Below are 25692 nucleotides of genomic sequence, written 5' to 3' on the forward strand. Positions count from 1 at the left end.
TAGAACTATTTTACGTTTTTTTAACAACACAATAATTCGCCATCTTCTTAATTGTATATGAGTTTATAGATGTAATACATTGTACGGTTTCCTCGTTAGGAAGCCTGAAATATTGCCAACTTTTCAATAAAAACAATTCTGGGCTCCTTCACCTAGATCAGGTGTCAAACCAGATGCCAGATGTGGCCCGCCACTTCATTTTATTTGACATTTGGAAATAATATGTATCACTTTATAACTTTTCACCCTAAAAGTATTGTTTATTTTTATTTGGGGAGAAAAAAAATATATGTACTCAATGAAATCGCAAATTATGTTCATTTAAATATTGTCTAATAATGCAAAAATATATTATTAAACCATTTTTAAAATGGAAATAAATACTAATAATAATGATTTCACAGCAAGTTATCCATCAAATTGTGCAATGTAAAAGTAGCAGTAAATTTCATGGTCAAATTGTGAAATTTACTGTGATTTTTACAGCATTTTTCTCTTAATGAAAAAAACTGTACTTTTTTTTTTTTTACTGTAATAAACTGTGGTGCTGTTTTGGCATTTACAGTAATAGACCGAAAAATCTACACTTGTTGATTTGTGGTATAAAAAAAACAACAAACTAGTAAAAAAAAAAAAAAGTACTGTAAAATTGCAGGATTTTTTATTTACAGTAATAAAACAAATGCACATTTTACAGTAAAATTCTGCCTTTTTTTTTTACCATTAAAACAGCAGTACTGTTTCTCCATTTACAGTAATATACTGTATATATACATTTGGAGGTGAAATTATTGCAACTTACCATATTTTTTTTACATTTTAGTTTAAAAGAGATCTACTAATAAAATGCATACAAAAATTGTAAATCACATTGTCCTTCAGGGGTATTGTGTGTAGAATTTTGAGGACAATATATATCACTTTATAACTTCTCACTAAAAGTATTCTTTCTTGTAAACATATATGTACTACATGTAATCACAAATTATGTTCACTTAAATATTGTCTAATTATGCAAAAATATATTATCAAACATTCAAAACATTTTTAAAATGGAAATAAATACTAATAATAATGATTTCACAGCAAGTTATCCATCAAATTGTGCAATGTAAAAGTAGCAATAGATTTCATGGTCAAATTGGGAAATTTACTGTGATTTTTACAGCATTTTTCTCTAAATGAAAAAAACTGTACTTTTTTTACTGTAATAATCTACACTTGTTGATTTGTGGTCAGAAAAATAAAATAAAAAACTAGTAAAAATGTTTTACTGTAAAATAGCATTTTTTTATTTACAGTAATAAAACAAATGTACATTTTACAGTAAAATTCTGGCAACTGAGCTGCCTTTTTTTTTTTTTTTACAATTAAAACAGCAGTAGTGTTTCTCCATTTACAGTAATATACACTACATTTGGAGGTGAAATTATTGCAACTTACCATATTTTTTTTACATTTTAGTAGTAAAAAAATCTACTAATAAAATGCATACAACAGTTGTAAATCACATTGTCCTTAAGGGGTATTGTGTGTAGAATGTTGAGGGCAATATATCTCACTTTATAACTTGTCTCACTAAATGTATTCTTTCTTGTAAACATATATGTACTCCATGTAATCACAAATTATGTTCACTTAAATATTGTCTAATTATGCAAAAATTTATGATATATTCAAAACATTTTTAAAATGGAAATAAATACTAATAATAATGATTTCACGGCAAGTTATCCATCAAATTGTGCAATGTAAAAGTAGCAATAGATTTCATGGTCAAATTGTGAAATTTACTGTGATTTTTACAGCATTTATCTCTAAATGAAAAAAACTGTACTTTTTTTACTGTAATAATCTACACTTGTTGATTTGTGGTAAAAAAAATAAATTAAAAAAAAACTAGTAAAAAAAATGTACTGTAAAATTGCATTTTTTTATTTACAGTAATAAAACAAATGCACATTTTACAGTAAAAGTCTGACAACTGAGCTGCCTTTTTTTTTCTTTTTTTTCTTTTCTTTTTTTTTTCCCCCCATTAAAAACAGCAGTAGTGTTTCTCCATTCACAGTAATATACACTACATTTGGAGGTGACATTATTGCAACTTACCACATTTTTTTTACATTTTATTAATAAAAAAATCTACTAATAAAATGCATACAAAAATGGTAAATCACATTGTCCTTAAGGGGTATTGTGTGTAGAATTTTGAGGACAATATATATCACTTTATAACTTATCTCACTAAATGTATTCTTTCTTTCTATTTTGGGAGAAAAAAAATATATGTACTCAATGTAATCGCAAATTATATTCACTTAAATGTTGTCTAATTATGCAAAAATATATTATCAAACATTCAAAACATTTTTAAAATGGAAATAAATACTAATAATAATGATTTCACAGCAAGTTATCCATCAAATTGTGCAATGTAAAAGTAGCAATAGATTTCATGGTCAAATTGTGAAATTTACTGTGATTTTTACAGCATTTTTCTCTAAATGAAAAAAACTGTACTTTTTTTACTGTAATAATCTACACTTGTTGATTTGTGGTAAAAAAAAAAAAAATTTTTTAAACTAGTAAAAAAAAATGTACTGTAAAATTGCATTTTTTTTATTTACAGTAATAAAACAAATGTACATTTTACAGTAAAATTCTGGCAACTGAGCTGCCTTTTTTTTTTTTACCATTAAAACAGCGGTAGTGTTTCTCCATTTACAGTAATATACACTACATTTGGAGGTGAAATTATTGCAACTTACCATATTTTTTTTTTTACATTTTAGTAATAAAAAAATCTACTAATAAAATGCATACGACAGTTGTAAATCACATTGTCCTTAAGGGGTATTGTGTGTAGAATTTTGAGGGCAATATATATCACTTTATAACTTGTCTCACTAAATGAATTATTTCTTGTAAACATATATGTAGTCCATGTAATCACAAATTATGTTCACTTAAATATTGTCTAATTATGCAAAAATATATGATCAAACATTCAAAACATTTCTAAAATGGAAATAAATACTAATAATAATGATTTCACAGCAAGTTATCCATCAAATTGTGCAATGTAAAAGTAGCAATAGATTTCATGGTCAAATTGTGAAATTTACTGTGATTTTTACAGCATTTTTCTCAAAATGAAAAAAACTGTACTTTTTTTTACTGTAATAATCTACACTTGTTGATTTGTGGTAAAAACAAACAAACAACAAAATGTATTGTAAAATTGAATTTTTTTTAATTTACAGTAATAAAACAAATGTACATTTTACAGTAAAAGTCTGACAACTGACCTGCCTTTTTTTTTTTTTTTTTTTACCATTAAAACAGCAGTACTGTTTCTCCATTTACAGTAATGTACACTACATTTTGAGGTGAAATTATTGCAATTTACCATATTTTTTTTACATTTTAGTTTAAATTGCATACGAAAATTGTAAATCACGTTGTCCTTATGGGGTATTGTGTGTAGAATTTTGAGGACAAACACTGTGTTTGATAATATATTTTTGCATAATTAGACAATATTTAATTGAACATAATTTGTGATCACATTGAGTACTTCTATTTTTTTTCTCCTAAAATAGAAAGAAAGAATACATTTACTAAGAAAAGTAACAGTACTTTATTGATGCATCCATTCCAGGATTTCCAGGGCCATGTAATATGAAGTGGCGGGCCACATCTTTATCCGCATTTTCCAAAATGGAATAAATTATATTTTGTCCTCAAATTTCAACATAAGGACAATGCGATTTTTTTTTTTATAGACATTTTTGCAAATTTATGAAAAATAATAAACTAAGAAATTGCTTACTTTTTTCGTTGTGTCTTTCCGGATGCACTGTCCCACAGTAATTGCCATAAACTGTGGCTGTAGGTGACGCCTTTTTCCGCATTTTTCAAAATGGAATACATTAATTTTTGTCCTCACAATTTTACACACAATACCCCATAAGGACAACATGATTTTTTTTCTTTTTTTAGACATTTTTGCAAATTTATGAATAATAAAAAACTAAGAAATTGCTTACTTTTTTCGTTGTGACGCCTTTTTCCGCATTTTTCAAAATGGAATAAATACATTTTTGTCCTCAAAATTCTACACACAATACCCCATGAGGACAAAGCGATTTTGTATTTATTTATTGACATTTTTGCAAATTTATGAAAAATAAAAAAAACTAAGGAATTGTGTCTTTTTGGATGCACTATCCCGCTGTAACTGCCATAAACTGTGGCTGTAGGTGACGCCTTGGTGACACTTTTTCTGCATTTTCCAAAATGGAATAAAAACATTTTTGTCCTCAAAATTCTACACACAATACCCCATAAGACCCAAAATTTTTAGTTTTTTACATTTTTGCAAATTTATGAAAAATAAAAATAAATAAGGAATTGTGTCTTTCCGGATGCACTATCCCGCTGTAACTGCCATAAACTGTGGCTGTAGGTGACGCCTTGGTGACACTTTTTCTGCATTTTCCAAAATGGAATAAAAACATTTTTGTCCTCAAAATTCTACACACAATACCCCATAAGACCCAAAATTTTTTGTTTTTTTACATTTTTGCAAATTTATGAAAAATAAAAAAAACTAAGGAATTGTGTCTTTTTGGATGCACTATCCCGCTGTAACTGCCATAAACTGTGGCTGTAGGTGACGCCTTGGTGACACTTTTTCTGCATTTTCCAAAATGGAATAAAAACATTTGTGTCCTCAAAATTCTACACACAATACCCCATAAGACCCAAAATTTTTAGTTTTTTACATTTTTGCAAATTTATGAAAAATTAAAAAAAATAAGGAATTGTGTCTTTCCGGATGCACTATCCCGCTGTAACTGCCATAAACTGTGGCTGTAGGTGACGCCTTGGTGACACTTTTTCTGCATTTTCCAAAATGGAATAAAAACATTTTTGTCCTCAAAATTCTACACACAATACCCCATAACACCCAAAATTTTTAGTTTTTTACATTTTTGCAAATTTATGAAAAATAAAAAAACTAAGAAATTGCTCACTTTTTTCGTTGTGTTTTTCTGGATGCACTGTCCCGCAGTAATTGCCATAAACTGTGGCTGTAGGTGACGCCTTTTTCCGCATTTTTCAAAATGGAATACATTAATTTTTGTCCTCACAATTCTACACACAATACCCCATAAGGACAACATGATTTTTTTCTTTTTTTAGACATTTTTGCAAATTTATGAATAATAAAAAACTAAGAAATTGCTTACTTTTTTCGTTGTGACGCCTTTTTCCGCATTTTTCAAAATAGAATAAATACATTTTTGTCCTCAAAATTCTACACACAATACCCCATGAGGACAAAGCGATTTTGTATTTATTTATTGACATATTTGCAAATTTATGAAAAATTAAAAAAACTAAGGAATTGTGTCTTTCCGGATGCACTATCCCGCTGTAACTGCCATAAACTGTGGCTGTAGGTGACGCCTTGGTGACACTTTTTCTGCATTTTCCAAAATGGAATAAAAACATTTTTGTCCTCAAAATTCTACACACAATACCCCATAAGACCCAAAATTTTTAGTTTTTTACATTTTTGCAAATTTATGAAAAATTAAAAAAAATAAGGAATTGTGTCTTTCCGGATGCACTATCCCGCTGTAACTGCCATAAACTGTGGCTGTAGGTGACGCCTTGGTGACACTTTTTCTGCATTTTCCAAAATGGAATAAAAACATTTTTGTCCTCAAAATTCTACACACAATACCCCATAACACCCAAAATTTTTAGTTTTTTACATTTTTGCAAATTTATGAAAAATAAAAAAACTAAGAAATTGCTCACTTTTTTCGTTGTGTTTTTCTGGATGCACTGTCCCGCAGTAATTGCCATAAACTGTGGCTGTAGGTGACGCCTTTTTCCGCATTTTTCAAAATGGAATACATTAATTTTTGTCCTCACAATTCTACACACAATATCCCAAAAGGACAACATGATTTTTATTTTTTTTTAGACATTTTTGCAAATTTATGAATAATAAAAAACTAAGAAATTGCTTACTTTTTTCATTGTGACGCCTTTTTCCGCATTTTTCAAAATAGAATAAATACATTTTTGTCCTCAAAATTCTACACACAATACCCCATGAGGACAAAGCGATTTTGTATTTATTTATTGACATATTTGCAAATTTATGAAAAATTAAAAAAACTAAGGAATTGTGTCTTTCCGGATGCACTATCCCGCTGTAACTGCCATAAACTGTGGCTGTAGGTGACGCCTTGGTGACACTTTTTCTGCATTTTCCAAAATGGAATAAAAACATTTTTGTCCTCAAAATTCTACACACAATACCCCATAAGACCCAAAATTTTTAGTTTTTTACATTTTTGCAAATTTATGAAAAATTAAAAAAAATAAGGAATTGTGTCTTTCCGGATGCACTATCCCGCTGTAACTGCCATAAACTGTGGCTGTAGGTGACGCCTTGGTGACACTTTTTCTGCATTTTCCAAAATGGAATAAAAACATTTTTGTCCTCAAAATTCTACACACAATACCCCATAACACCCAAAATTTTTAGTTTTTTACATTTTTGCAAATTTATGAAAAATAAAAAAACTAAGAAATTGCTCACTTTTTTCGTTGTGTTTTTCTGGATGCACTGTCCCGCAGTAATTGCCATAAACTGTGGCTGTAGGTGACGCCTTTTTCCGCATTTTTCCAAAATGGAATACATTAATTTTTGTCCTCACAATTCTACACACAATACCCCATAAGGACAACATGATTTTTTTCTTTTTTTAGACATTTTTGCAAATTTATGAATAATAAAAAACTAAGAAATTGCTTACTTTTTTCGTTGTGACGCCTTTTTCCGCATTTTTCAAAATGGAATAAATACATTTTTGTCCTCAAAATTCTACACACAATACCCCCATGAGGACAACGCGATTTTGTATTTATTTTTTGACATTTTTGCAAATTTATGAAAAATAAAAAAAACTAAGAAATTGTGTCTTTCCGGATGCACTGTCCCGCTGTAACTGCCATAAACTGTGGCTGTAGGTGACGCCTTGGTGACACTTTTTCTGCATTTTCCAAAATGGAATAAAAACATTTTTGTCCTCAAAATTCTACACACAATACCCCATAAGACCCAAATTTTTTTGTTTTTTACATTTTTGCAAATTTATGAAAAATAAAAAAACTAAGAAATTGCTCACTTTTTTCGTTGTGTCTTTCTGGATGCACTGTGGCTGTAGGCGACGCCTTGGTGCCAACGTGTATGCATTTGTTTGCACTCGCCATGCATTTTCGACCCTGCCAGCACTAATTTCAGTCCCGAAATGGCGGTTCCTGTTTCGCAAAGCCTCTTTCATAGTAACGTGCGACTTCCCAAAAAAAAGATGAAACGCCGCCGTGGCAATGCAAAAGTGTTCAAAGCTGTGATTGGTCGGATTTTTCGTAAGCCGGGTGATTTCTGATGGCCATGAAATTGATGCGAGCCATGAGAAATGGCCGTTCTAGTCCCAAGTCTGCTTGATGGCACTAGCCGCACTCGTTGTTTACAATGTTTGTGTTGGCAGTACATCAACCCCGCCTATGAGCGGATGATGGGCTACCACAAGGGGGAGCTGCTGGGGAAGGAGCTGCCCAAGAGCGACAAGAACCGAGCAGAAGACACGGTCAACACCTGCGTTCAACAAGGAAAGGTGAGTCAGGGCCTCTGCAGGAAGTGGGCGGGGCTTGACGCTTTGGTGTCTGTGAAGGAGTGGCAGGGGGTTTATTACGGCAGGAAGAAGTCGGGCGACAGCATCCAGCAGCACGTCAACATCACGCCCGTCGTGGGCCAAGGAGGGTGAGGCAGCAGCAAAGGACGCTGGTGAGACGCAACGTCTGACAGATCTGCTTCTTCTCCACAGGAAGGTCCGACACTTGGTGGCCATCAGGAGAGCTCACGTGGACAACAACCATCAAGTCAGTCTCAACTTATTTATTTTCTTCATTTGTGTGGAACACCCTTTTCCCCACTAAATACACCCCAACCATGAGTCATAAATATCAGATGGAAAGTCAAAATTATGAGATGACAAGTCCAAACAATAAGATAAGACAGGTGAAATTGTGAGATAAAAAATATATTAATTATGAAATAAGTCAAAATTATTAGATACATTGTAATTATGAGATAAAAAGTCATTATTATGAGATAAAAAGTCATAATTATGAGATAAAAAGTCATTATTATGAGATAAAAAGTCATTATGAGATTAAAAAAAGTCATTATTATGAGATAAAAAGTAATTATTAAGAGATAAAAAGTCATGAGATAAAAAGTCATTATGAGATAAAAAGTCATTATGAGATAAAAAAAGGTCATTATTATGAGATAAAAAGTAATTATTAAGAGATAAAAAGTCATGAGATAAAAAGTCATTATTATGAGATAAAAAGTCATGACATAAAAAGTCATTATTATGAGATAAAAAGTCATGAGATAAAAAGTCATTATTATGAGATAAAAAGTCATTATGAGATAAAAAGTAATGAGATAAAAAGTCATTATTAGATAAAAAGTAATTATGAGATAAAGTCATTATTATGAGATAAAAAGTCATGAGATAAAAAGTAATTATTAAGAGATAAAGAGTCATTATTATGAGATAAAAAGTAATTATTAAGAGATAAAAAGTCATTAGATGAAAAGTAATTATTAAGAGATAAAAAGTCATGAGATAAAAATTCATTATTATGAGATAAAAAGTCATTATTATGAGATAAAAAGTCATTATTATGAGATAGTCATTATTATGAGATAAAAAGTCATTATGAGATCAAAAGTCATAATTATGAGATAAAAGTCATAATTATGAGATAAAAAGTCATAGTTATGAGATAAAAAGTCATTACGAACTAAAAAGTTGTAATTTTGATATAAAACTCGAAATTATGGGATAAAATTGAAATTATGAAAACGTCATAATTATGAGATAAAAAGTCAAAATTATAAGGCAATAAAGTCAAAATTATGAGATAAAATGTCGTAATTATGAGATAAAGTGGAAATTATGAGATAAAAACTCATAGTTACGAACTAAAAAGTCGTAATTTTGAGATACAAGTGAAAATTATGAGATAAAGTCGAAATTATGAGATAAAATGTCATAATTATGAGATAAATTCGAAATTATGAGATAAAATGTCATAATTATGAGATAAAAAGTCAAAATTATAAGACAATAAAGTGAAAATTATGAGATAAAATGTCATAATTACGAGATAAAGTTGAAATTATGAGATAAAAAGTCATAATTACGAACTTAAAAGTCGTAATTTTGAGATAAAAGTGAAAATTATGAGATAAAGTCGAAATTATGAGATAAAATGTCGTAATTATGAGATAAAGTCATAATTATGAGATAAAAAGTCATTATTATGAGATAAAATGTCATAATTATGAGCTAAAAAGTCAGAATTCTAAGACAATAAAGTCGAAATTATGAGATAAAAAGTTATAATTACGAACTAAAAAGTCGTAATTTTGAGATGAAAGTGAAAATTATGAGATAAAGTCGAAATGATCAGAAAGTTAAAGTTAAAGTAGCAATGATTGTCACACACACACTAGGTGTGGCGAAATTATTCCCTGCATTTGACCCATCACCCTTGATCACCCCCTGGGAGGTGAGGGGAGCAGTGAGCAGCAGCAGTGGCCGCGCCCGGGAATCATTTTTGGTGATTTAACCCCCAATTCCAACCCTTGATGCTGAGTGCCAAGCAGGGAGTTAATGGCTCCCATTTTTACAGTCTTTGGTATGACTGGGCCGAGGGTTTGAACTCACGACCATAAAGTCATAATTATGAGATAAAGTCGAAATTATGAGATAAAATGTCATATATGTGAGATAAAAAGTCAAAATTATAAGACAATAAAGTCAAAATTATGAGATAAAATGTCATAATTACGAGATAAAGTCAAAATTATGAGATAAAAGTGAAAATTATGCGATAAAATGTCATAATTATGAGATAAAGTCAAAATTATGAGATAAAAAGTCATAATTTTGAGATAAAAATTTAGAATTTTTATCTCATGATTTAGACTTTTTTTTCATAGTGTCCACTTTTTATAATATAATTACAACTTTGACTAATTATGACTTTCTCATCTTATCATTTAGATGTTTCCTATCTCATAGTTTCAACTTTTTATATTTGAGGTTTCGACTTTTCTCTCATAATTATGACTTTCTTATCTCATAGTTTGGACTTTTTGTCTCACAGTTTCAACTCTCTTACCTCATCATTTCATTTCTTAATTGCATATTGCGGCTTTTTTATCTCCTAATTACGACTTCCTTATTATCTCATCATTTTTGTATAATTTCGACTTTTTATCTCATAATTATGACTTTATCTCATAATTATGACATTTTATTTCATAATTTCGACTTTATCTCATAATTTTCACTTTTATCTCAAAATTATGACTTTTTAGTTCGTAATTATGACTTTTTGTCTCATAATCTCGACTTTATCTCATAATTATGACATTTTATCTCATCATTTTGACTTTATTGTCTTTTAATTTTGACTTTTTATCTCATAATTATGACGTTATGTCATAATTTAGATTTTATCCCATAATTTCGAGTTTTATCTCAAAATTGCAACTTTGTAGTTTGTAATAATGACTCTCTAACTCATAGTTATATTTTATTATCTACACTTTTTCTCATAATTTCGATTTTTAATCTATTGCAACTATTTTATATCATAAATATAACTTCTTTATTATCTCATAATTTTTACTTTTATCTCATAATTTCGCCAATTTTTTATATAATTTAAATTTATCTCCTAATTATGACTTTATCTCATACTTTCGATTTTTTTATCTCATCATTTCCACTTTCTTATTTTATCATTACGATTTTTTTATCTCATAATTATGACTTTCTTATCTAACGATTGTCTTTTTTTATCTCATTTTCAACTCATTATTTTTACTTCTTATTTTATAATTTCGATTTTCAATCTCATCATTTTGATTTTTTGTCTCATAATTATGACTTCCGTATCTCATAATTTTTTAGTTTTTATCTCAAAATGTCGCCTATTTTTATATAATTTCGACTTTTTATCTCATAATTATGACTTCTTTATTATCTCATAATTTCGACTTTTTATCTCCTAATTATGACTCCTTTATTATGTCATAATTTCGATTTTTAATCTATTGCAACTATTTTATCTCATAATTATAACTTCTTTATTATCTCGTAATTTTTACTTTTATCTCATAATTTCGCCTATTTTTATAACATTTCGACTTAATTATGAGATTATCTCATACTTTCGATTTTTTATCTCATCATTTCCACTTTCTTATTTTATCATTTCGATTTTTTTATCTCATAATTATGACTTGCTTATCTCATGATTACGTCTTTTTTATCTCATTATGTCAACTTTTTATCTCATTATTTTGACTTCTTATAATTTCGATTTTTCTATCTCATCATTTTGACTTTTTGTCTTATTTAGATTTTTTGTCTCATAATTGTGACTTCCTTATTATCTCATAATTTTTACTTTTTATCTCAAAATTTTGCCTATTTTTATATAATTTCGACTTTTTATCTCCTAATTGACTTCTTTATTATCTCATAATTTCGATTTTTAATCTATTGCAACTATTTTATCTCATTATCATAACTTCTTTATTATCTCATAATTTTTACTTTTATCTCATAATTTCACCTATTTTTTATATAATTTCAATTTATCTCCTAATTATGACTTTATCTCATGCTTTCGATTTTTTATCTCATCATTTCCGCTTTCTTATTTTATCATTTCGATTTTTAATCTCATAATTATGACTTTCTTATCTCACGATTGTCTTTTTTTATCTCATGTCAACTTTTTATCTCATTATTTTGACTTTTTATCATATAATTTCGTTTTTTCTATCTCATTTTCGATTTTTAATCTCATTCTTTTGACTTTTTATCTTATAATTTCGATTTTTCTATCTCATTTTCGATTTTTTATCTCATCATTTTAACTTTTTGTCTCATCATTTTGATTTTTTTGTCTCATAATTATGACTTTCTTATTTCATAAATGTGACTTTTTATTCCATAATTGACTAGTTTTCTACAAGCGCTAACGTGAACTGTCAGGAAAGCTTATACAGATTTGTGAGGGGGTTGTATTGTTGGTGAGGGTCTGGATAAAGGAGTGAGTTAATAGTGGGACAGACAACGGCCAATCCAGTGTGTCTCAGCCGGGCTCCAGTCCAGTTCCGTCACGCCGTGCTAAGCTGGGGCTAAGCGCGGGGATAAGGGCTAGCGTCCAGGCTATTTGTGCACATGAAAGATGCGCTAGCTCTCTCCCCTTCTGTGTGTGTATCTAAGAAAATAAACATAAGGTGAGTCAGCCTTTCGCATTCCGCTGCCAATTGGCTTCCATTCCTGCTGGTCATCACATTCCCCACACAAAGATCTGCTTTTAGACAATTATTCCTGACATTGTCACTGTCAGGTTCAAACACTGATGACATTTATTAAACAAGACAAGAAGCAAAGAATCAAACAGAGACAGAATTCAATTTGGACTCAATGTTGAGGAGATTCGCCTTTACACTGTACCCTTGGACAGTAACTTAGCACGCTCTGCCAAAAGATTGCATGCCTCCTTCTTTTATTTTGGACCCTCCCCGACCACATGGCCACCGCTGTTTCCAAAGGACAAAGGTCGCAAAAAAGTTCACAGAAAAGGTCGTAAACAATTCACAGAAAAGGTCAGTTCAAAAAGCGTTTGTTAAATACTTCAAAAATAGGTCCATAAAATAGTTCAAAAAGAGTTCGTAAAATACTTCAAAAAGAGTTTGTAAAATAGTTCAAAAAGAGTTCGTCTGGAAATTGGGCAGATCCAGCCACCTGTCCGCTTTGAAGTCCTTGGGTTAGAACAATATCTTTCTGTTGATTACCATACATGAGAGAAAACAGAAAACCCTTCATGTGGCTTTCCCCCTTACACAGGGGAGTTTTACGTCTGGGTAGGTTTCAAAGACAGTTTTTGTCTTCTTGCTAGGAACTCATTTCAACACAAAGTATTGTGATCATTTAGATAGAATAATTCTGACAGTCACCTTCTTTCCTTCTCTCAATTGCTCTCCTTTTTTGTTGTCAGGTGCACAAACTCCTCAAGGAAGACAGAAGTTGTTTGGACTCTTCTCACTCAGGTAACTCTTCTTTTAACTCCGACTTCTTTGAGACACTGGTTGCTAATCACGAGTCGCTGGTTGCTACTCACTAGTCGCTGGTTGCTACTCACTAGTCGCTGGTATCTACTCACTAGTCGCTGGTAGATACTCATTAGTTGCTGGTAGCTACTCACTAGTCGCTGGTTGCTACTCACTAGTCGCTGGTAGCTACTCACTAGTCGCTGGTTGCTACTCACTAGTCGCTGGTAGCTACTCACTAGTCGTTGGTTGCTACTCACTAGTCGCCGGTAACTACTCACTAGTCACTGGTTGCTACTCACTAGGCACTTACTGCTACTCACTAGTCGCTGGTTGCTACTCACTATTCGCTGGTTGCTACTCACTAGTCGCTGGTTGCTACTCACTAGTCACTGGTAGCTACTCACTAGTCGCTGGTAACTACTCATTAGTTGCTGGTAGATACTCACTAGTCGCTGGTAGCTACTAACTAGTCGCTGGTTGCTACTCACTAGTCGCCGGTAGATACTCATTAGTCGCCGGTAGATACTCATTAGTCGCCGGTAGCTACTCACTAGTCGCTGGTAGCTACTCACTAGTCGCTGGTTGCTACTCACTAGTCGCTGGTAGATACTCACTAGTCGCTGGTAGCTACTCACTAGTTGCTGGTAGCTACTCACTAGTCGTTGGTTGCTACTCACTAGTCGCTGGTAGCTACTCACTAGTCGCTGGTTGCTACTCACTAGTCGCTGGTAGCTACTAACTAGTCGCTGGTTGCTACTCACTAGTCGCCGGTAGATACTCATTAGTCGCCGGTAGCTACTCACTAGTCGCTGGTAGCTACTCACTAGTCGCTGGTAGCTACTCACTAGTCGCTGGTTGCTACTCACTAGTCGCTGGTAGCTACTCACTAGTTGCTGGTAGCTACTCACTAGTCGTTGGTTGCTACTCACTAGTCGCTGGTAGCTACTCACTAGTCGTTGGTTGCTACTCACTAGTCGCCGGTAGGTACTCACTAGTCGCCGGTAGCTACTCACTAGTCGCCGGTAGCTACTCACTAGTCACTGGTTGCTACTCACTAGGCACTTACTGCTACTCACTAGTCGCTGGTTGCTACTCACTATTCGCTGGTAGCTACTCACTAGGCGCTAGGAGCTACTCACTATTCGCTGGTTGCTACTCACTAGTCGCCGGTAGCTACTCACTAGTTGCCCGGTAGCTACTCACTAGTCGCTGGTAGCTACTCACTAGTCGCTGGTAGCTACTAACTAGTCGCTGGTTGCTACTCACTAGTCGCCGGTAGATACTCATTAGTCGCCGGTAGCTACTCACTAGTCGCTGGTAGCTACTCACTAGTCGCTGGTTGCTACTCACTAGTCGCTGGTAGATACTCACTAGTCGCTGGTAGCTACTCACTAGTCGCTGGTAGCTACTCATTAGTTGCTGGTAGCTACTCACTAGTCGCTGGTTGCTACTCACTAGTCGCTGGTAGCTACTAACTAGTCGCTGGTTGCTACTCACTAGTCGCCGGTAGATACTCGTTAGTCGCCGGTAGCTACTCACTAGTCGCTGGTAGCTACTCACTAGTCGCTGGTTGCTACTCACTAGTCGCTGGTAGATACTCACTAGTCGCTGGTAGCTACTCACTAGTTGCTGGTAGCTACTCACTAGTCGTTGGTTGCTACTCACTAGTCGCTGGTAGCTACTCACTAGTCGTTGGTTGCTACTCACTAGTCGCCGGTAGGTACTCACTAGTCGCCGGTAGCTACTCACTAGTCGCCGGTAGCTACTCACTAGTCGCCGGTAGCTACTCACTAGTCACTGGTTGCTACTCACTAGTCGCTGGTTGCTACTCACTAGTCGCTGGTTGCTACTCACTATTCGCTGGTAGCTACTCACTAGTTGCTGGTTGCTACTCACTAGGCGCTAGGAGCTACTCACTATTCGCTGGTTGCTACTCACTAGTCGCCGGTAGCTACTCACTAGTTGCCCGGTAGCTACTCACTAGTCGCTGGTAGCTACTCACTAGTCACTGGTTGCTACTCACTAGGCGCTGACTGCTACTCACTAGTCGCTGGTAGATACTCACTATTTGCTGGTAGCTACTCACTAGTCACTGGTTGCTACTCACTAGTCACTGGTTGCTACTCACTAGTCGCGGGTTGCTACTCACTAGTCGCTGGTAGTTACTCACTAGGCGCTGGTAGCTACTGGCTATTTGCTGGTTACTGGTCGTTACTCACTGATCGTTACTCACTGATTGCTACTTGTCGCCGGTAGCTACTAGCTGGTCGCTAGTCTCTACTTGCTGGTCGGTGGTCGCTACCCGCTGGTTGCTATGCACTAGTCGCTGGTCACTACTGGCTATTTGCTGGCCACTGGTCGCTACTTATTAGTCGCTACTTGTTAGTTGCTACTTGCTGGTAGCTACTCGATGGTCACCACTGGCTATTTGGTGGTCACTGGTCGCTACTTGTTAGTCGCTACTTGTTAGTTGCTACTTGCTGGTTGGTACTTGCTGGTCACAAGTCACTACTTGTTAGTCGATGGTCGCTACTTATTAGTCGCTACTTGTTTGTTGCTACTTGCTGGTAGCTACTCGATGGTCACTACTGGCTATTTGGTGGTCACTGGTTGCTACTTACTGGTCGCTAGTTCTTAGTCGCTACTTGTTAGTTGCTACTTGCTGGTTGGTACTTGCTGGTCATTAGTCACTACTTGCTAGTCGATGGTCGCTACCCACTGGTTGCTAGTGGATAGTCACTAGTTGTTAGTCACTACTTGTTAGTCGCCGGTAGCTACTAGCTGATCGCTAGTCTCTACTTGCTAATCGGGGGTCACTACCCGCTGGTTGCTACTCACTAGTCGCTGGTCCCTACTTGCTAGTCGCTGGTAGCTACTTGCTGGTCACTACTGGCTATTGGACTCTCACTGGTCGCTACTTGTTAGTCGCTACCCACTGGTTGCTGGTGGCTAGTCGCTAGTCACTACTGGCTATTTGATGGTCGCTAGTTGCTACTCGCTATTTGCTACTCGCTATTTGCTGGCCACTGGTCGCTACTTGTTAGTTGCTACTTGCTGGTTGGTACCTGCTGGTCGCTAGTCACTACTTGCTAGTCGTGATCGCTACCAAATGGTTGCTAGTCGCTGGTCGCTAGTCTCTACTTGCTAGTTGGTGGTTGCTACTTGCTAGTCACTACTCGCTGGTTGCTACTCACTAGTCGCTGGTCACTACTAGCTAGTCACTACTTGCTATTCGCTGGTTGATACTCGCTTGTAGCTACTCGCTGGTCACTACTGGCTATTTGCCTCTCACTGGTCGCTACTTGTTAGTTGCTACCTACTGGTTGCTGGTGGCTAGTCGCTACTTGCTGGTCGCTGCTCGCTAGTCACTACTGGCTATTTGATGGTCACTGGTCGCTAGTTGCTACTCGCTATTTGCTGGTCACTGGTCGCTACTTGTTTGTCGCTACTTGTTAGTTGCTACTGGCTGGTCGGTACTTGCTGGTCACTACTTGCTAGTCGGTGGTCGCTACCCACTGGTTGCTAGTGGCTAGTCGCTGGTCTCTACTTGCTAGTCGGTGGTTGCTACTTGGTAGTCACTACTCACTGGTTGTTACTCACTAGTCGCTACTTGCTAGTCGCTGGTAGATACTCGCTGGTAGATACTCGCTGGTCACTGCTCGCTAGTCACTACTGGCTATTTGCCTCTCACTGGTCGCTACTTGTTAGTCGCTACCCACTGGTTGCTGGTGGCTAGTCGCTACTTGCTGGTTGCTACTCGCTACTCACTACTGGCTATTTGATGGTCACTGGTCGCTAGTTGCTACTCGCTATTTGCTGGTCACTGGTCGCTACTTGTTAGTTGCTACTTGCTGGTTGGTACTTGCTGGTCACTACTTGCTAGTCGGTGTTCGCTACCCACTGGTTGCTAGTGGCTAGTCGCTGGTCTCTACTTGCTAGTCGGTGGTTGCTACTTGGTAGTCACTACTCACTGGTTGTTACTCACTAGTCGCTACTTGCTAGTCGCTACTTGCTAGTCGCTGGTAGCTACTCGCTGGTCACTACTGGCTATTTGCCTCTCACTGGTCGCTACTTGTTAGTCGCTACCCACTGGTTGCTGGTGGATAGTCGCTACTTGCTGGTCGCTGCTCGCTAGTCACTACTGGCTATTTGATGGTCACTGGTCGCTAGTTTCTACTCGCTATTTGCTGGTCACTGGTCGCTACTTGTTTGTTGCTACTTGTTAGTTGCTACTTGCTGGTTGGTACTTGCTGGTCACTACTTGCTAGTCGGTGGTCGCTACCCACTGGTTGCTAGTGGCTAGTCGCTGGTCTCTACTTGCTAGTCGGTGGTTGCTACTTGGTAGTCACTACTCACTGGTTGTTACTCACTAGTCGCTACTTGCTAGTCGCTACTTGCTACTCGCTGGTAGCTACTCGCTGGTCACTACTCGCTGGTCACTACTGGCTATTTGCCTCTCACTGGTCGCTACTTATTAGTCGCTACCTACTGGTTGCTGGTGGCTAGTCGCTACTTGCTGGTCGCTGCTCGCTAGTCACTACTGGCTATTTGCTGGTCACTGGTCGCTACTTGTTTGTTGCTACTTGCTGGTTGGTACTTGCTGGTCACTACTTGCTAGTCGGTGGTCGCTACCCACTGGTTGCTAGTGGCTAGTCGCTGGTCTCTACTTGCTAGTTGGTGGTTGCAACTTGGTAGTCACTACTCACTGCTTGTTACTCACTAGTCGCTACTTGCTAGTCGCTACTTGCTAATCGCTGGTAGATACTCGCTGGTCACTGCTCGCTAGTCACTACTGGCTATTTGATGGTCACTGGTCGCTAGTTGCTACTCGCTATTTGCTGGTCACTGGTCGCTACTTGTTTGTCGCTACTTGTTAGTTGCTACTTGCTGGTTGGTACTTGCTGGTCACTACTTGCTAGTCGGTGGTCGCTACCCACTGGTTGCTAGTGGCTAGTCACTGGTCTCTACTTGCTAGTTGGTGGTTACTACTTGGTAGTCACTACTCACTGGTTGTTACTCACTAGTCGCTACTTGCTAGTCGCTACTTGCTAGTTGTTGGTAGATACTCGCTGGTAGCTACTCGCTGGTAGCTACTCGCTGGTCACTGCTCGCTAGTCACTACTGGCTATTTGCCTCTCACTGGTCGCTACTTGTTAGTCGCTACCCACTGGTTGCTGGTGGCTAGTCGCTACTTGCTGGTCGCTACTCGCTAGTCACTACTGGCTATTTGATGGTCACTGGTCGCTAGTTGCTACTCGCTATTTGCTGGTCGCTAGTTGCTACTCGCTATTTGCTGGTCACTGGTCGCTACTTGTTTGTCGCTCCTTGTTGGTTGCTACTTGCTGGTTGGTACTTGCTGGTCACTACTTGCTTGTCGGTGGTCGCTACCCACTGGTTGCTAGTGGCTAGTCGCTACTTGCTGGTCGCTAGTCTCTATTTGCTAGTTGGTGGTTGCTACTTGCTAGTTTCTACTCGCTGGTTGCTACTCACTAGTCTCTACTTGCTAGTTGCTGATTGGAATTGCCACAAAACACACTTTAAGATATTCAACAATCTACTGCCATGCGGCGGACCAAGTGGATAGTGATATTGGTCACGTTTCATCTGTCGGGCAAACCGCCATGAATGGGCCCCTATGATTCCCCCTGGTTCTGTAAATTAATATTCACTGTTTCAAGCGGCCCTCTGGTGGACCTGCAACGTGGCCCTCAATGAACATGAGTTTGCCTTCCCTTAGACCAAACGATGCAGAGCTTCTTTCATTAATCTCCTGCATGTTTCACTTTGACAGACGGCCATTCTCTGCGCCACCGCGACAGGAGGAAAGACTCCATGGACGCCAGATCCCTCAGCTCCCGGAGTAGTGACGGTGAGAACTGCCAGACCGGTAAAAAGGTCAAGTAGTCGTAAACACGGCTGTGTTCCTTCCAGCTTCCAGTTTACAGAACCGAAGACATTCGTCCGTCGCCAGGATCCACTCCATGACCATCGAGGCCCCCATCACCAAAGTACACGTCAAGCCCTTTATGCATGTCCGCTGTACCGTACTTTCCGGGCTATTTAAACCCCACCCAGACAAAAAAACATATATTTGTATATATTAGCTGCACCAGACTATACTGTATATAATGGTATGTTTATTTACATACATTAATTGTTTCCAAACAGTGTCTGTAACAGGGCAGTAAAACAGCTGATCAAACAAAACAGACGTCATGGCCATGGACCCGCTAGCTGCGCGAGATAGCTCTCCAATCAGCTAAACAGACTCAAGAACTCCTCGGTGACGTTTTTGGTGGATTTACGAAACTGAAACCATACAGAAACTCGTAATCGTGTTAGCATATTAGCTAATGCTAGCGATGTTAGTCGCTGGTCACTAGTCGCAACATGTTGGTTTCTAGTCGCTGGTCGCTACTTGCGAGTGGCTGGTCGCTACTCATTAGTCTCTACTCGCCAGTCTCTACTCGCCAGTCCCTATTTGCTAGTCGCTGGTCGCTACCTGCTGGTTCCTACTTGCTAGTCGCTGGTAGCTACTCGCTAGTCACTACTGGCTATTTACTGGTCGCTAGTTGCTGGTCACTGGTGGCTACTTGTTAGTTGCCACTTGCCGGTTGCTAATAGCTGGTCACTAATCTCTACTTGCTAGTCGGTGGTCGCTAGTTGCCACTCTCTATTTGCTACTCGCTATTTGCTGGCCACTACTCGATAGTTACTACTTGCTAGTCGCTACTCGCTGGTCGCTAGTCACTACTCATTAGTCGCTAGTCACTACTTGCTGGTCGCTAGTCGCTACTTGCTAGTCACTACTCGCTAGTCACTACTTGCTGGTCGCTAGTCGCTACTTGCTAGTCACTACTCGCTGCTTGCTAGTCACTACTCGCTAGTCACTACTCGCTGGTGGCTGATCACTACTCGCTAGTCGCTACTTGCTAGTCTCTACTAGCTATTTGCTGGTCAGTGGTCGCTAGTTGGTGGTCACTGGTCGCTACTTGTTAGTTGCTACTTGCTGGTTGCTAATAGCTGGTCACTAATCTCGACTTGCTAGTCGGTGGTTGCTAGTTGCTACTCGCTATTCGCTGGCCACTGATCGCTACTCACTGGTCTCTACTTGTTAGTCGCTACTTGTTAGTTGCTACTTGCTTGTTGGTAGTTGCTGGTCTATAGTTACTACTTGCTAGTCCGTGGTCGCTACCCACTGGTTGCTAGTGGCTAGTCACTAGTTGCTAGTCACTACTTGCTAGTCGCCGGTAGCTACTTGCTGGTCGCCAGTGTCTACTTGCTAGTCGGTGGTCGCTACCTGCTGGTTGATACTCACGAGTCGTTACTTGCTAGTCGCTGGTAGCTTGTTGCTGGTCACTGGTCGCTACTTGTTAGTTGCTGGTTGCTAGTAGCCGGTCACTAATCTCTACTTGCTAGTCGGTGGTCGCTAGTTGCCACTCGCTATTTGCTACTCGCTATTTGCTGGCCACTGGTCGCTACTCACTGGTCTCTACTTGTTAGTCGCTACTTGTTAGTTGCTACTTGCTGGTTGGTACTTGCTGATCAATAGTCACTACTTGCTAATCGGCGGTCGCTACCCACTGGTTGCTAGTGGCTAGTTGCTAGTCACTACTTGCTAGTCGTCGGTAGCTACTAGCTGGTCACCAGTCTCTACTTGCTAGTCGGTGGTCGCTACCTGCTGGTTGCTACTCACGAGTCGCTACTTGCTAGTCGCTGGTAGCTACTCACTGGTCACTACTGGCTATTTTCTGGTCTCTAGTTGCTACTCGCTAGCTTGACTACATTACAATAGCACCTGCAAATGTGCATGAAAACACTCCTGCAGACATCACACGTGGCACGCTTTAGTAAGTGTGAATTGTTTTAGTTACATTGTAAGGTTGCTTTGAGCGATGAATGGAGAATCCTTACACAACACGGGGTATACTTCCGGTTCAAGGCGCAAAACAGCAAGTACATTTTCAGCCAAAAGATGGCGCCATAGCACAAACAATAACTTTTCATTGTCTGTTGAAAACTTTGTTAAACACAAAACTCCATAAACTAGCCGCACCGGTTTATAAGCCGCAGTAGCCAAAGCGTATGAAAAAAGTTGCGGCTTATAGTCCGGGAAAAATACTGTGTTTCATTTCCATCCCCTCCAAAAAAAGGTGATAAATATCATCAACGCGGCCCAAGAGAGCAGCCCTCTGACCGTAGCCGAGGCTCTGGACCGCGTGCTGGAGATCCTGAGGACCACGGAGCTGTACTCGCCTCAGCTGGCCTCCACAGAGGACGACCCCCACACCACCGACCTGGTCGGGGGGCTGATGAATGTAGGAGGCGTCCATTTGGAAGCTTTCATAAATAAATGTCCTCAGTCCTAATGAGGCAATCTCCTTCTGCAGGACGGACTGCGGCGCCTCTCTGGTACCGTCTTTAAAAGTAGGTCACATGTTGTGGAGGACACGTAGAAGTCCGATATGGACTCACGCTGTCAATGTGGACTTCCAGACCATAGTCAGAGTCAGATAGCCATCCCTGTGAGTCTGAGTGACGTCCCTCAGTCCGTGGCCGATGAGGAGCGCTGGGAGTTCAACATCCTGGACTTGGAGGCGGCAACGCACAAGAAGTATTGTACTCGCTTTTTGCAACACAATACATATTGGATATAAATATGTGAAGTAATAAATATTTTATATTAATATGTGAAGTAATAAATATTTTATATTAATATGTAAATGAATACATATTTTATATTATGTGAAGTAATAAATATTTTATATTAATACGTATACTAATAAATATTTTATATTCGTATGTGAAGTAATAAATATTTTATATTAATATGTAAACGAATACATATTTTATATTAATATGTGAAGTAATAAATATTTTATATTATGTGAAGTAATAAATATGATTTATTAATATGTAAACTAATACATATTTTATATTACTATGTGAAGTAATAAATATTTTATATCAATATGTAAACTAATAGTTTATATTAATATGTGAAGTAATACATATTTTATATTAATATGTGAAGTAATAAATATTTTGTATTATGTAAACTAATATTTTATATCAGTATGTGAAGTGTTACATATTTTATATCAATATGTAAACTAATAGTTTATATTAATATGTGAAGTAATAAATATTTTACATTAATATGTAAAGTAATAAATATCTAATTTTAATATGTGAAGTAATACATATTTTATATGAATATGGAAAGTGATAAATTTATCAAAATGTGAAGTAATACATATTTTATATTAATATGTAAAGTAATACATATTTTATATTAATATGTAAACTAATAAAAATGTTATATTAATATGTAAACTAATAAATAGTTTATATTAATATGTGAAGTAATAAATATTTTATATTAGTATGTGAAGTAATAAATACGTTATATTTGTAAAATAATACATATTTTATATTACTATGTGAAGTAATAAATATTTTATATCCATATATAAACTAACAAATATGTTATATTAATATGTGAAGTAATGCATGTTTTATTTTAATATATAAACTAATACATATTTTATATTACTATGTGAAGTAATAAATATGTTATATCAATATGTAAACTAATAAATAGTTTATATTAATATGTGAAGTAATAAATATTTAATTTCAATATATGAATACATATTTTATATTATGTGAAGTAATAAATATGTTACATATGTAAAATAATACATATTTTATATTAATACGTAAACTAATACATATTTTATATTACTATGTGAAGTAATACATATTTTATATCAATATGTAAACTAATAAATAGTTTATATTAATATGTGAAGTAATACATATTTGATATTATGTGAAGTAACAAATATTGTATATCAATATGTAAACTAATATTTTATATTATGTGAACTATTAAATATTGTATATCAATATGTAAACTAATAGTTTATTATGTGAAGTAATAAATATTTAATTTTAATATATGAAGTAATAAATATTTTATTTTAATACGTAAAGTAATACATATTTTACATTAATATGTGAAGTAATATATATTTTACATTAATATATAAATTAATACATATTTTATATTATTATGTGAAGTAATAAATATATTCAAATATGAAGTAATAAATATTTTATATTATGTGAAGTAATAAATATATTACATTAATATGTGAAGTAATACATATTTAATATTAATTTGTGAAGTAATAAATATATTATTATGTACACTAATAAATATTTGCTATTAATATGTGCAGTAATAAATATTTGCTATAGCTGAGAGGATTGTTCTAGAAGTCTTGCATCCATTGTCCGTGTCAGGCCGCTGACCTACCTGGGCCTAAAGATCTTCAGCAGCTTTGGCGTGTGTGACTTCCTGAGCTGCTCCGAGGCCTCGCTGCGGTGCTGGCTGCAGCTCATAGAGGCCAGCTACCACTCCTCCAACTCCTACCACAACTCCACGCACGCCGCCGACGTCTTGCACGCCACCGCCTACTTCCTGCGCAAGGAGCGAGTCAAGGTTGGTGCAGCAGCACTGTGTAGAGTCCCACTGTTTGTTTCACTTTCACTTTCAAGGTTGGTGCAGCAGCACTGTGTAGAGTCCCACTGTTTGTTTCCCTTTCACTTTCAAGGTTGGTGCAGCAGCAATGTGTATAGTCCCACTGTTTGTTTCCCTTTCACTTTCAAGGTTGGTGCAGCAGCACTGTGTATTGTCCCACTGTTTGTTTCCCTTTCACTTTCAAGGTTGGTGCAGCAGCACTGTGTATTGTCTCACTGTTTGTTTCCCTCCCACTGTTTGTTTCCCTTTCACTTTCAAGGTTGGTGCAGCAGCAATGTGTATAGTCCCACTGTTTGTTTCCCTTTCACTTTCAAGGTTGGTGCAGCAGCACTGTGTATAGTCCCACTGTTTGTTTCCCTTTCACTTTCAAGGTTGGTGCAGCAGCACTGTGTATTGTCCCACTGTTTGTTTCCCTTTCACTTTCAAGGTTGGTGCAGCAGCACTGTGTATTGTCCCACTGTTTGTTTCCCTCCCACTGTTTGTTTCCCTTTCACTTTCAAGGTTGGTGCAGCAGCACTGTGTATTGTCCCACTGTTTGTTTCCCTTTCACTTTCAAGGTTGGTGCAGCAGCACTGTGTAGAGTCCCACTGTTTGTTTCCCTTTCACTTTCAAACAAGAGGGTTCACTCGTTTGATTCAATAGCAGAATTCAATTAACTCTTTTGTCAGTCATCAACAACCTGTATCCCTGTGGGCGGAAGCAAAACTAGTCGCTACTTGCTAGTCACTACTCGCTGGTCGCTACTCGCTAGTCACTACTCGCTAGTCACTACTCACTGGTCGCTACTCGCTAGTCACTACTCACTGGTCGCTAGTCACTACTCGCTGGTCGCTAGTCGCTACTTGCTAGTCACTACTCGCTGGTCGCTAGTTGCTACTTGCTAGTCACTACTTGCTGGTCGCTAGTCGCTACTTGCTAGTCACTACTCGCTGGTCGCTAGTTGCTACTTGCTAGTCACTACTCGCTAGTCGCTACTTGCTAGTCGCTACTCGCTAGTCGCTACTTGCTAGTCACTAACCGCTGGTCGCTAGATGCTAGTCACTACTCGCTGGTCGCTAGTTGCTACTTGCTAGTCACTACTCGCTGGTCGCTAGTCACTACTTGCTGGTCACTACTCGCTGGTCGCTAGTCGCTACTTGCTAGTCACTACTCGCTAGTCGCTACTTGCTAGTCACTACTCGCTGGTCGCTAGTTGGTAGTCACTACTCGCTGGTCGCTAGTTGCTACTTGCTAGTCACTACTCGCTGGTCGCTAGTCACTACTCGCTGGTCGCTAGTTGCTACTTGCTAGTCACTACTTGCTGGTCGCTAGTTGCTACTTGCTAGTCACTACTCGCTACTTGCTAGTCGCTACTCGCTGGTCGCTACTTGCTAGTCACTACTCGCTGGTCGCTAGTCGCTACTTGCTAGTCACTCCTTGCTGGTCGCTAGTTGCTACTTGCTAATCACTACTCGCTGGTCGCTAGTCGCTACTTGCTAGTCACTCCTTGCTGGTCGCTAGTTGCTACTTGCTAATCACTACTCGCTGGTCGCTAGTCGCTAGTTACTACTCGCTGGTCGCTAGTCACTACGCGCTGGTCGCTAGTCGTTACTTGCTAGTCACTACTCGTTGGTCGCTAGTCACTACTCACTGGTTGCTACTCGCTAGTGACTACTCGCTGGTCGCTACTTGCTAGTCACTACTCGCTGGTGGATACTCGCTAGTCACTACTCACTGGTCGCTAGTCGCTACTTGCTAGTCACTATTTGCTGGTGGCTAGTCACTACTCACTGGTCGCTAGTCGCTACCTGCTAGTCACTACTCGCTGGTGGCTACTTGCTAGTCACAACTCACTGGTCACTAGTCGCGACTTACTAGTCATTACTCGCTGGTTGCTAGTCGCTACTCGCTAGTCACT

General features: G+C 37.4%; 1 protein-coding gene across 3 annotated transcripts in view; it reads left to right on the plus strand.

Moving 5' to 3' along the window:
• pde8b (phosphodiesterase 8B) overlaps positions 1–25692 on the plus strand; it is a 59811-nt gene that overhangs the window by 21985 nt on the left and 12134 nt on the right. For 2 of the 3 annotated variants that reach the window (XR_009815841.2, XM_061966279.2), the window contains exons 8-17: positions 7578–7703; positions 7761–7849; positions 7914–7968; positions 13192–13243; positions 19038–19115; positions 19178–19254; positions 21400–21564; positions 21637–21673; positions 21743–21860; positions 23558–23756. Coding sequence is in view for 2 of the 3 variants with exons in the window: in XM_061966279.2 (XP_061822263.1) it covers positions 7578–7703; positions 7761–7849; positions 7914–7968; positions 13192–13243; positions 19038–19115; positions 19178–19254; positions 21400–21564; positions 21637–21673; positions 21743–21860; positions 23558–23756 (996 nt within the window). In the remaining variant the exon portion in view is untranslated. The remainder of the gene's footprint in view (positions 1–7577; positions 7704–7760; positions 7850–7913; positions 7969–13191; positions 13244–19037; positions 19116–19177; positions 19255–21399; positions 21565–21636; positions 21674–21742; positions 21861–23557; positions 23757–25692) is intronic. The other variant, XM_072914163.1, reaches the window with a different exon arrangement.

This window comes from Nerophis lumbriciformis, linkage group LG11 (genome assembly GCF_033978685.3).
Source record: "Nerophis lumbriciformis linkage group LG11, RoL_Nlum_v2.1, whole genome shotgun sequence".
NCBI lineage: Eukaryota > Metazoa > Chordata > Actinopteri > Syngnathiformes > Syngnathidae > Nerophis > Nerophis lumbriciformis.